The sequence below is a fragment of the Macrotis lagotis genome, chromosome 4 (assembly GCF_037893015.1).
Source record: "Macrotis lagotis isolate mMagLag1 chromosome 4, bilby.v1.9.chrom.fasta, whole genome shotgun sequence".
Lineage (NCBI taxonomy): Eukaryota > Metazoa > Chordata > Mammalia > Peramelemorphia > Peramelidae > Macrotis > Macrotis lagotis.
The window spans coordinates 150138536-150152145 of NC_133661.1; the positions used below are offsets into that span (position 1 = coordinate 150138536).

The following is a 13610-nucleotide window of genomic DNA, read 5'->3' on the forward strand; positions in this document are numbered from 1 at the left end:
GAACAAAACAGTATACAGTACTAACAGCATTGTTTTCAGAACAACTTTGAGCAACTAAGTCATTCTGACTATTATAAATATCCAAATTAATGGCAAAGTGAAGGAAGTTGCTGTTTGAATGCATAAAAAGATAAAAATGTATTTGTATAAATATGTGTATGTATATTATATATGTGTGTATAATCACATGTATTTGTGTTAGTGTACACACGTAAAAATTTGGTTCTAATGGTATCTCAAAGTTTGGAGTGGGTAGGGAATAAAGAAAGTTCATAATAATAAGTTGTATATATTGGAGCTGCAAATTCAAGTGCAATCAGTTTTTTCTGTCTCACTTTGTTATGGAGTTTATTTTATTTCTGAAGTTCAGAATAAGATATTTTAAAAAAAAAAAAGAGAACCTCTAACAGGTAGAAGTTCCTGATATCCTTGGCTTTGGGAGTTCTGGGGCTATCAGGTCTTTGTTTCTTTATGGTAGTTTTACTGATCAGCGATACCAATAACAAGCCTGGAATTTCTCAATCATTTGATAAGCCTTGGAATAGAAAAGAGTAGATCTACTATGTTATCCTTGAGATTGAGGAAAATTCTTTACCTGGAGGCCCCTCCCAAAGCAAATGGGGAAGCCCCCAATGTTAAGTATTAAGGTGCTTTAGGGAGTATATTTCCTAAAGCTAGGAGAGCATTTGAGGAGTACATTCTCCAAAGTAAGCTACTAGCAAGGATTGGAAAATAAAAAGTCACTCTCTGAGTTTCAGAGGCATGAATGCAAACAAGGTGATACTTGTTTTCCCATGGTTTGAGCCAGATCAAATTAGAGGCATAGGGGCATAAAAAGCTGTGCCAAGAGCCAAGAAGATCTGGGTTCAAATGCTGCCTCTGACACATCAATGCTGCATCCCTGAGAAAATCACTCAGGGTTCTAAGCAATTCCCTAAGACTATACATTGCAGAATAAGTTCCAAATCTTATTTGAACTCGCCGTATAGGAGTTCTATCAGTGAAGTCCCAGATCTAGTCCCTCTCCCTTCAAATAGAAGTCAAGTCTCCCAAACAATAATACCCTGGTAGGTCCAGGAGTAAACTGACTTCTGTTATTGTCACTTCCCTTAAAAATAAAAGGGAATCTGAATGAATACAAGGACTTGCTAGAGATCATTAGCCCAAAGCAAAGTTATAATTACCCCATGGATCTCCCTCCTGGGGCTATCCTCTCCTTATGAACAAAGTTACTCATTAAATAAGTGACTGATAAGTGACTTAAATAAATGACATTAAATAAGTGACTCAATGGCATATATGCAAGCATTTGTCAAAAAATATTTATTCAATAGCCTCAGTCAATCACAAGGACTCCCCCCCCACCCCCGTTTACTGAAGTTTGAGTGAAATCACTTTCTGTAATTGCCATCCTCTTCCCTTGAACCTTTTGATTTGGGTTCAGGAAGCAGAAACTTATACTAAGTTCTATTTACATTGAGCCTATTTGTGGTTAGTTTTGGAGATCAGTGGATAGGCATTCAGATGTAGTGTGACTATTCTAGTTATGCATATTCTGTGCTACTTATAGCATTTAGTGAAGTATTGCTACAGCCCATGTTTTATTTTGGTTTTTGGACCAGTCTTTTCTGTTTTCATTGAAATAAGAAAATCCCATTGGGAAAACTCCCATTAGTTAAATAATCAACAATCATTCATTTCGTTTTATGGTACACTGAGAAATTAAGTAATTTGCCTAGTCACTCAGGCAATATAAATCAGTAGTGGGACTTGAATCCCAAAGATGATAAATGGATCTTTAGATTTTATTGAATTAGAGACCCATTCCAACATGGCTTCCTCCAGCAGTCTCTTGAACAGCTTGCTATGGCCCTATTTATATATTTTGATTTATTTTTTTCTTGGTACAAACTAAATCATGTTCAATAGGTTTACAGAGTATTCACCAGGCTTCTCTAGCATGGATTATATTGTGACTTTGAGAAGGATGTTTTCCATTAATCAGTTTCATCTCTGGAATTTTTGTTGTGAAAATGCAGGACTAAAGTTCCCCTCCCAGAAGGCATACTTGTGCCTGCATTTCTTAGGGACCTTGATTTTTTTTTCCTCAATCAAGCGTTCATATCAAAAGACTGAAGGCTGACAATATGTTTGCTGAAAAGATGTTATCAAAGTGGGGTGTTGGTTTCCTTCTGGAATTTTCATTACTTTTGTAGATACCAGCATCTTGGGGTAGGCTTGTCAATTAGAGGCCTGCAGGTCAGAATGCAACTGCATGAAGCTAGCATATCTCCTGAGTGTGCTTAACAAAATAAATGCAAATGTAATAGAACATAGATAATGTTAATTTGTGTTTTTAGAAGTCAATATGCTATTCAGAGGGGTGTTTGTCTTTGAGTGTGACACTACTTTCTTGGATACTGTTGGAGGATCAAAGAAAGAAATATTTAAGTGAACCTACTTTTGCTAAGCACTGTGGTGTGAAATATTATTTCATCCTCTCAATAAGCCTGGAAATAGATATTATTATTATTATCCTCACTTTACAGTTGAAGAAACTGAGTCAGACAGAAGTTAAATTACTTACCTAGGGTCATACAACCCTTAAGTGAGATTGGATTTGAACTCAGCTTTAGCTGTCCTAGAAGCCAAGTGCTCAGATAACTAAAGCCTTTTTTGCCACCAAATCACACATTACTTTTGATGAAGAGTTTTATCTTCATGCTATTATAGTTGCTAGGAAGCTCCATGGTGCAGTGGTTAGAGCACTGGATGTGGGAGCCCAAAGGCTCATCTTTTTTTTTTTTTCCTGAGTTTGAATTTGGCTTCAGGTATTTTCTAGCTGAGAGATCCTGGGCAAGTCACATAATCCTGTTTGCCTCAATTTCCTCATCTGTAAAGTGAGCTGGAGAAAGAAATGGCAAATCATCTAATATCTTTGCTAAGAAAATCCAAAATTTGGGGGTACAAAAAGTGAGACAAAATTGAAAGCAGCTCAACAACATCTCTTTGTATGGGTTTCTCATACAGGTAACTTTACTGCCAAGTACTAAAGTGGGTTTTAAAATAAATTAGAAATTGATTTATTGCTTACTTCTACTACCATTCGTAGGTGAATAGAATGCAGAATGAGCAAGCCAAGATGCTGAGCATGACTTTTGTTAGTTTAGAGATTTGCAAAGGAATGGGATCTTGTTTTTAATGATGGCAAAGTTTGCCAAGAAAATTCAATATTTTCACCCTTTCAGGTAGCCTGTGTCTTCTCTTCATATGTTTTGACATATGTACCAGAGGCATAGAACTGGGGAAAACACCTGCAAAAGTGAGTCCAGGCCACCCATTAGGCAGTAAGTGAAACGTAGAATCAGGGGTGGACTGACAGAGAGCAGAGTTTCCATTGTGGGAATACAAACACCAGATTTAGGAAGATTACATATCCCTCTTGCTATTCAGGCTCTTCTAGCTTTTAAATGATAGATTATTTAGGATAGGTCCACAATGAGCCTAGAAGATTTAGTCCATTTTCATGTTTCGTATACCTCAAGCCAGTGTGTTCCCTTGAATCTCATGGTGATATCAGGATATTTCCCCTTGTGTAGTTGAGGCTGAGAAAATGCATGAGGTGTGAGACAAATCACAGTTCTGGCAGAAGTAGAAATTACTGTATTATTTGATTGACCAGAAAGGGTATGTCTCATAGTACCATATGTAGGAGTTATTCTAAAATATTATGCCTCATAATTTATTTGAGAATTTTACAAGTAACACCCAGAGTGACCTAAGTAACCTCCTTATGGTGGGAGTGAAAGGAGGAGGCAAGACAGGGATTAATTGACAGCCTTCTGATCAAGGATAATGGGGATAAGAACTGCGCTTCATTAGAATCCTACAAGGGACAGTGCCAAGTTTTATTTCTTAAGCCTCTGTAGGAATATGGAGGCAGTGTGTAATGAGGGGGAGGGGATTAAGAAGAAAAGTTATGATTATAAGACATTGTAGCAGTGTTCTTGTCCTTCAGAAGGCAGCTTAGACTCAGGTCACCTCTGGGATTTGGAAAGGATGTGGATGTCCCTTGGAGGTTTCCCTGATTCAAATGTGTGATTATATGTTTCACTCAAGACATGGACCCTAGGGACGGTAGTCAAGGAGACCTTGTGTCTATTTCCTTTCCTTCTGAGCAGCCAACAAACTGTAGACAAGCTGAGTTCTTCCTTAGTGATGGGGGAACCAGAGATGATCTTCCAAAATCAGGTATGTCTGTGATGGTAAGGTCTTCCTGGAACAAGCCAGGTCTTATGGATTCTTATCTTAGAGACTACACCCTATAAATTTCAGAGATAATTTGAGTCTTTGGCGTAATAATCTTTGAATGCCAACTTAAAAAGTTTTAACTTTACTAAAGGAATAAGGTTTATGATCATAGGAAAAACTAGGTTTATATAGGTAATATTAATTTGGGGTTACTGTGAAAAATGGAAAAGAAATAGAATCTCCTAGTTAGAATGCATCTGAAAGACTTATCTTTTCTAGCCAGGAAAACTGGGCAGCTAGATGGTGTACTGTATAGGGTTGTTGAACTTAAGAGTAAGGAAAACGTTCCCTAGTTTACTCACCTATTAAATGAGACCATATGTTTTAAAAGCTATTTAAATCTTAAATCTTAAAATTTAAAACTATATAAATATTACCTAGTTAGTAGCAGCAGCAGTAATAATAGTATGGTGATGGTAGTAGCAGTAGTAGTAGCAATAGTAGTAGCAGTAGCAGTAGCAGTAGCAGTAGCAGTAGTGGCAGTAGTAGAAGGAGCAGCACCTTAATAAAAATCCCCTCCATATCAGCTAGGATGTGGTAGGTACAATGGATAGAGCAGAATCAGGAAGACCTGAATACAAATGTGGCCTCAGATACTTACTAGTTCTGTCACCCTGGGGAAGTCATGTAACCCTTAGTTTCCTCATCTTTAATATAAGCTGTATCCTTGTATATATACCTTGTATAACATAACCAGTATCCTTGCAAGAAAATCCTAGATGGGGTCATGAAGAGTCAGACATGACTGAAAAATGACTGAACTATAACAACTGACAAGTGATTGTCCAACTTTTAAAAACCTCCACTATGGAGGAAATACACAACCCAAAGGCAGCCACTTGCTCTTGGGATAGCCTTATTTATTAGGAAGTAGTCCTTAAAAAATAGCATAGCATAGGTCCCTCCCTTTAAGAAGATTAAAGTATAACGGATGGATAGAGCACTGGCTAAGGAGAACCTGAGTTCAAATCCGGCCTCAGACACTTAATAATTGCCAGCTGTGTGGCATTGGGCAAGTCACTTAACCCCATTGCCCTGCCAAAAAAAAAAAAACGATTGAAGTATACCTTGGAAAGATTAAGATGCATGAAACAGTCATGAATTGTCTACAGCAACACTACATAATTTAAGCTCTCAGTTTTATAATAGAGGCCAGAGATGCCAAGGTGACCCCTAAGAGAGGTATAACAGTGAAAAGAAGTAGAGCAGCCAGGTAGGACTTAGAGAATATCTTATTTGAGCTGGGTTTTGAAGAGAGGAAGCCTTTTAAGGGACTGCAGCAACACATGGGAAAACCTATAGAAAAGAATGAACTTATCCCTTTCATGGGATACTGAGGAAGTTGACCTGACTAGAGTGGGAAGAATGCAGTATATCTATTTTGATGTTTCAGGAGCTAAAAAGATGCTGATGGACTAGAACAGGCTGAAAATATAAGGAAATCTAATGTGGAAAAAAGTAAAGTTCTGAATATGGGTTAAAAAACCCAATAAATCAGACAGAGGAAAAAAGAAAGTTATAAGATAGCTCCTGTGGGGGGGAAATATATCATTAGTTGACTAGAGGCTAATGCCTTACTGCACTGCATCGTGAGATAGGTAGTGTTCAGACTGGAGTTGAGTGTGCTATTCTCCTCAGCCCACATCTAGTGTGATCTGTTCACTCCTCGATGCTTCAGTTCAGGACATTGATAATCTGGAGCATGTCTTGAGTAAGACAAAAAAGGATAGCGAAAGCTCTAGAAACCCTGCCATATAAGGCTATAGAAATTAAGACTGTTTAGCCCTGGAAAGAACAGACTTAGGGAGGACATGTCAGGTATCTTCAGGTGTTTGTAAGGTTGTCATAGAAAAAAGGAACTAGATTTTTTTTTCTAATTAGCCATAAGAAGCAGAGGTGGGAGCATTGAATGAAAGTTGTGGTAAGGCAGACTACTGCTCAATATGAGCAGAAACCTCTTAGTACTTAGTATTGTCCAGATGTGGATGTAGGCTACCTTCACAATGTTGGTTCTCCATCACTAGGACTGGATAACCACTAATCAAGGAATAGGATCATAGAACTAGAGCTTGAAAATACCTCAAAAGCTATCTTTCCCAATATTTTATTTTACATCTGATGAAACTGAGGCCCAGGGAGGATAAGTAATTTGCCCAGGATCACTCAGTTAATAAGCATCAGGGAACAAATTTGAATTGAGGTCCCTTCCATTTAAAAGATTCTGTGTGGATATGCTTGGGTTTGTCCATTTCCATTCTAAATTTCCTGCATATGATCATTTTTAAAGACCCTGCCTTTTGGATCACGTAGAAGTATAAATATTATTTCTAGTGAGAGTTTTGTTTGCTATAGATATAGACATCATTCGATATATTGTTGGTGTCATTGATATTGCAAGCATCTATTTCATTTTGAATATTTTGTCTCCAAAATCAAATATAAAAACTCTTGTTTTCTACCTTCAATTTATAAGTAAATTTATGTAACTTTTTTTCTCTCAAGTGAAATGAGTGCAGTAGAGTTTTCTGAATCACAATTAACTGTGGATTCTGTTTTACCTTTATGGGACTAAAATACCACCTTATATTATTCATTTATCAGTCTGTCCTGTGAGAAAGTGTTATGTGCACTGACAGGCATTCTGAACAAAGGCATATACTGTTATCACATTTCAAACCTCATTATTTGTCACATTTGAGGAAATCATTCTTGATTCCAATGACCTGTCAATTGTTTTTGAGAGGAGAATAAGTTCTGGATGTTTTAATAACCTCTCTTCTTGAACTATTCACTTCTTTTAGTTGAGTAATTTCAGTCAATTAGCATTTATTTTTTTTTTATTGATAAGCAGGCAGTGTAGTAAAAAGGAAGGAGTATTGGTTTTGGTGTCAGAGAAATAGGTTCAAGTGTAGCCTCTGTTGCCTACTTAATCTGGGTGGCTGACACTTAACCTCAGGACCTCAGTTTAATTATGTGTAAAATAAAGAAGTTGGAATAGGGAGTCTTTGAGTCCCCTTCCAGTTTTAACTCTATGATACTACATTTCTCTCATTATTCCAGTATTTGGGTCCAGTTTAATTTTTTATTCACATGGAGAGAGAACAACACTGTGACTATGTGACTTCTAGAGCATTAAGACATCTAGACTGTGGGTATGTAAATGTGTCCTCCTTGAAAAAGAACTATGATTCTATCACTCTGTGTGTGTGTGTGTTCAGTTGTTTCAGTCACATCTGACTCTTCATAACCCCATTTGGGATTTTCTTGGCAAAGATATTAAACTGGTTTGCCATTTCCTTCTCTAGTTCATTTTTCAGATAAGGAAACTGAGGCAACCAGGGTTAAGTGATTTGATCAGGGTCACAAAGCCAGTAAGTGTCTGAGACTGGATTTGAACTCAAGAAGACTCTTTCTGACTCCAGACCATGCAGTTTATATACTGTTCCATCTAACTGCCTCATCATCCTACTTTTGAAGTTTATTTTCCTAGTAGTCATGATGACTCTGTCCTAAATCAATTACATGCATTCTTTTGTTCATTTCTCTTTGGGGGACATCTGAAACAATAATTGATCAGTATAGGGAACTTCCAGTGAGGAAACCTCCTACAGTAATGCCAACAAGCACCTTTAGTTATAACGACTTACCTGGGACACAGGAAAGTTATGTGATCTGCCTACTATGTTATATTCTTTCTACCTTTATGACCAGTGTTCCTCACTCAAAAGTTATCTAACTTCATTAAGCAACAAAATAAATCTTAGAAGAGAAAATTGGGCCATAGTAGAAGGGTCATTGGGCTTTGAGAATGAGGACCTGAATTTGAGTCCCAGCTGATATTTACTACCTGTATTTAAGTTGACTTCCTTAACTGCATAATGCTAGCAATAACTATCTGCATAGGACTGTTCTAAGGAAACTGCTTTGTGAATAATGCAAACTTCTGCTGCTCCTGCTTCCTGGTCAAACTTTCCCCGCTCATCTCCTCAAAGTGGAGTAAAGTAGCAGCAATCAGTCTTGTACTGTGTTCTCTTTTTTAAGCAGTTATTAGAATGTAGTTCTTAAACAGATCTGTTGTTGACGCCCCATCTTTAAAATAGGGCAAATTATTATTCATAAAGCATTTGGAAAGTCTCACCCAAGAGGTGTTATTTAAACACAAAAGTCTCTCTCCTTTGGTGCTGTTAATAAGGGATAATTTTAAAATGCAGCTCTTCAAATATGAATTTGTTTCACTTCATTCAGTACCTTTTTTTTTAAAATTTGGTCTCTGATGTTATAGAATAAGGACATAAACTCTGACATTTTCAGATGATTGAAAACTGAGGAACCTCATAGGTAATTGTGTGTAAATATAGGAGGACTTCTCATAAAAGACATGTCCCAGGAAAGCACTTTGTAATAGAATTTTTGGAAACATCAGTTTTCTCATTGATTATCATTGTAAACCATCAATAATACATTCTATTTCTCCACTATTTCAAGGATTCCTCATTTCACCTTAGCTGATGTTATTTATGAGTTTTTATAGCTAAAAAAAATTGACCACCTAATGGTTGACTTTTCATTGATGGATCCCTGTAAATTTAGCTTACCTGGTCCTCATTTGACAGAGCATCTAGGGCTAGGTAGACCTTTTTAATATGATTGGACCTCTCAAAACTTGCTCAGCTCTGCTGAACCACTACACCAAAGTGAGACATCAAAAGATGACTTGAATTATTTTATCCCGTCATTAGGTTACACCCCTTATATGATTCCAGAGTAATGCCCACCTCAGTTTGAGCAGTGGCCTCTCAGGCTCCAAGAGAATCTTCAGCAAGAATGTTAATCATAAACATAACCATTAACCACATTAATCATTGGTTAGAACCAAGAGCATATGCTAACCCAAATCATCCTAGTTATAATCACACCTTGGAAAAACTCATCATTCCTATCAAATACTAAGAACCATCCAGGGCTGGTGGATCAGCCAAGATTTAAGTTCCTCTGTGGATTCTAATGGTTCTTTAATCAAGGACCCTTCCTTTGCTAGATGAGTCCTAGCCACATTCTCTCCAGTCCTTAGATGTGATTGTTCCTTAGATGGAAAGGAACAGGTATTTAATAAGTGCCTACTGTGTGACAGACACAGTATTAACCATCATACAAATATTCTCTCATTTGATCCTCACAAGTAAGTCTTCATGTAACAGATCTCACCTATGTTTAAAAAAAAATCAAACATGGATTTAGAGCTGGAAGGGAATTTTGAGACCATGTAGTTTAATCCTATTATTATTTAGATTAAAAAAAAAGTGAGGTTCAGAATGACTTGTTGAGAATCAAACAAATAATACTTGCAGCAGGATTTGAATCCAGGTCTACTTGGAGGCAGCTAGGTGACTTAATGGGTAGAGTGTTAGACCCAGAGTCAGGAAGACTGGATTTCAAAACCAGCCCTAGACACTGACTGACTGTGTGACCCTGGACAAATCATTTAACTTTTGTTTGCTTAATCCACTGGAGAAAAGAAATGGCAAAGCAGTCTAGTATCTTTGCCAAGAAAACCTCATGGATGGTATTAACATGCTATGGTCTACAGTTTTTGTTTTGGGGGGAAGGGTTGCAAGGCAATGGGGTTAAGTGACTTGCCCAAGGTAACACAGCTAGGTAATTATTAAGTGTCTGTCAGATTTGAGCTCAGGTACTCCTGACTCCAGAACCTGTACTGTATCCACTGCACCACCTAGCTATCTCTTATGGTCTACAGTTTTGAAAAGTTGGACACAACTGAACAGCTTTTTGATTCCCAAGTCTAGAATTCTGTCTACTACATCATGCTATTCCATCCAACTATTGCTATAATAGTTTGAAATATCTCCAAGGATTTTGGTAAATATTTCTTTTGGTTTATTTCCCCTATGCATACAATAAACACAGAACATTTGCTGACTCTTGTGCAGAAATGACAATGTATTAGAAAAGATGGAAAAAAACTGTTTCAACCAAATATTTCATCATTTGTTACAAAAACCTCATTAAACAGATGCATTTCACTGTTATGTAATTCTTTGAAGAGTGATAGAGAAGCATACACATTTATCCATGTCATAAAATATTTCTTGCCAATGAGATGAAACCACCTAAACCTTTACACCCACTGATGTAAATTGACTTTGGTGAGGAGTTGTACCATAGCAGAATAAAAGCAACTAACTATCATGGGAACTTGTCCTCACCAATAAGAAAAGGAGCAAGGCATTGTGGGAAGAGGATAGAGCAATGAGAACCTGAGTCAGAATCCTGATACTGCTCCTTATCACCTGTTTGACATTATCATTTAGTGTCTTTGAGATTTCCTAATCTGTAAGGTCTCTTCCAGCTCTAATTCTGCAATCTTTTGAATTTAAGATTATAATCCTTAAAGTGTTCTTAAAGAAGAGGTGATTTTGCATCTAAATATTTTTTTTATCCTTTTCCTTTCTCTTCCTAGGCACAGCACACCCATGATGCTATCACAGAGGCCGCCCAGCTGATGAAAGAAGCTGTGGATGATATTATGGTCACCTTGAATGAAGCTGCCAGTGAAGTCGGAATGGTGGGAGGAATGGTGGATGCAATTGCAGAGGCCATGAGCAAGGTAGGTTCTTTCTGTCTCTGGAAGCTAACTCATCATCCTTACTTAATTCTTGATTAACAACAGCTAGGTGATACAGTGGATAGTGACTGGGGCTGGAGTTAGGAAGACCTAAGTCCAAATCCAAATGTAGATACCTACTAGTTGTGTGAAGCTGGGCAAGTCACTTAACTGTTCCTCAGATTTCTATATGTAAATGAGTTGAAGAATGTAATGGCAAACCACTCCAGTATCTTTACCAAGAAAACTCCATTCAGTCATGAAGACTGAAATACCATTACAACAAAGTTCAGATCCAGCCTCAGACATACGTTAGCTATATAACAATTTATTTTACTTGTTTTCCCCAGTTTCTTCAACTATAAAATGGGGATATTAATAGTAACTACTTTCCAAGGTTTTTGGGAGGATCAACTATGACAATATTTGTGAAGTACTTTAGGGCAGGGCACACTATATAAATGTGCTTGATACTATTCTCATTAACTTCTCTTGTATTTCTTTTGTTCTTACCTCAGACACTTTTCCTTTGGAGACTTTCAGCTTCTCATTGATTATTGCCCCTCAGTTTTCAAATCATATATCCAAGAGATAGCTCATTCTTCCTTCTGTAAACACACTCTTCATCTTTCTTCAGTGGATCTCTATATTCATAAAGGACCCATGAAGGAAAAATAATGATAGTTGAACTGGTTGTTAGATGGAGATTATATTCAGAGACTCCTAGGAACTTGTCTCTTGCTGGATCACAGAAGGTAGCACTTGCATTGATGTTTCAGGTTGACATTCATTAGTCCTAGCAATTGTTCATCTACATCTAATTGCCATCCTTTGATATCATACCCAAGAAATTTAGGCAACCATAATGGAAGTCTTATCTCAAACATCTATTGTGAATGCATTAATAAGATTTTCAAGATAATAAGTGGACGTTAATTGCTAATTTAAAGAAGATTTGTCGCTATTGTATTCTGAAAGTGGATATACTCTGAAACTAGATAGCACCATAATTAGAATAATTATCCTTTAACATTATGCAGTAATTATTCCTCATAGTTTAGACAAAGTAATAGGCCTGAACTAGGGTATTACAATTCCCTCTGAGGACCTCACTTGCATGTCTTATCAAAGCTCTCATTTATTTTCTGGAGTTTTAAGTTAGACTCTTACTTTAAAGTTGGTCAGTTTTGCAGAAATTGAAATATGATATTCTTCCCAGGGGCCCTGAGTAATTTGATAGGTTTTCCATGTGACTGAACACTCCCAGCATTCAATATAATATGTATATATCTTGGAATGGCATTCAGGCATGCTGGATTAATTATTGTTTATTCCCATTGAACCCCTATGATTCCAAACTTGGGCACCTCTCCAATGATTATAAAAAAGATTTCATAAATTTCTGAGAAATGGAAAGGAAATAATTTAAATCTTTTCATAATTTCAGAGTCTCATCTAGCTGAATCACTCTTATTTGACTGAACCCTTCTTTATTAATCTAATTTATTACCTAATGTCAAGTATATTGCTTGTTTTATAAACCTAGCAACCTGTGAAAGAATGAGGGAATAAACAGCAAGCTTGGAGAGAGTCAGGTTTTACATGACATTGCTGGTTCTTCTTATGCACACTTGGAACAGAACGATAAAGCAACGACCACCAACATCAGCATAAGTGAATTCTTTCTGTGAATAATATTGTAAGACTCTTTGGACACCTGAAAGAAAAAAAGGAATTTATGTCAATGTTTTATATAGTCCTAAAAAGCTCTGGTTTATGTTGTTTTGTTTAAAACAAAAAATAGAATCAGTGTTTAAAATATAATAGTGGTCAACTTGGCAAAATGTGAAATTAACAATTTTTGCAGAATCTGAGTTTGATTCTGGCAAAGGACTCAAGTTATTGATCTGCCGTGCTTCTTCATGCATAGATTATAATCTGTTGGGGTAACATTCTGATTCTGTCATGACTCAAAATCTTATTGGTACTAGTTGGTTGTCAGAGTAATATTGGCATTTAAATAGTACCTGCTGAGGATATGAAGCCTTAACTCAATGGGCTGACTTGAAGGGTGACAGTTCATGAATTGATTGTGAAGATTAGATGAAAAGATTAGTGTCTCTCAGATTTGACATGTTCATAAAAGTGAGTCTTGCCCTTTAGTCTGCAGTGTCTTTGAATTATAGTCAAAAGATATAAACATATATGCACATTTTTATAAATATATATTTCATGTGAGTTACTTATGATAATCTAGTGATATAGTTCCATAATGTCACATAAATTTCTATTATTTTTATAAAGATGAGAAAAAAGATGGAACCTAATGCTTCAATTTTCTAATGATATGGAATGTAAGACTAACTTATAAATTTGTCTTTCCTGAATATTTCAACCTTTAATAACATAAGCAATTTGTTGTTATTCCCACTTTGAGTGATAAAACTGCATTAGCTTCATCTCTTATTCTTTACACGTTGCAGTGAATCAGGGACAGAACTATTTGGCTATGTCTCCATTTTTTTTCATAGGGAAATGGATGGTCCAGCTGGAGTTGATATTGATGACATTAGTAATGATTACATTCCAAGTAGTGATGATGATTATATATTCTTTATTAGCCACATTTGCAGTGTTCTTTACTGTCATTTTTATTCCTCATTAAATAACAACACTA

At 36.5% G+C, this 13610-nt stretch overlaps 1 protein-coding gene across 11 annotated transcripts in view; it reads left to right on the plus strand.

Moving 5' to 3' along the window:
* TLN2 (talin 2) overlaps positions 1–13610 on the plus strand; it is a 575338-nt gene that overhangs the window by 475678 nt on the left and 86050 nt on the right. For all 11 annotated transcript variants that reach the window (XM_074234301.1, XM_074234300.1, XM_074234295.1 and 8 more), the window contains one exon: positions 10790–10936. In XM_074234301.1, the coding sequence (XP_074090402.1) occupies positions 10790–10936 (147 nt within the window). The remainder of the gene's footprint in view (positions 1–10789; positions 10937–13610) is intronic.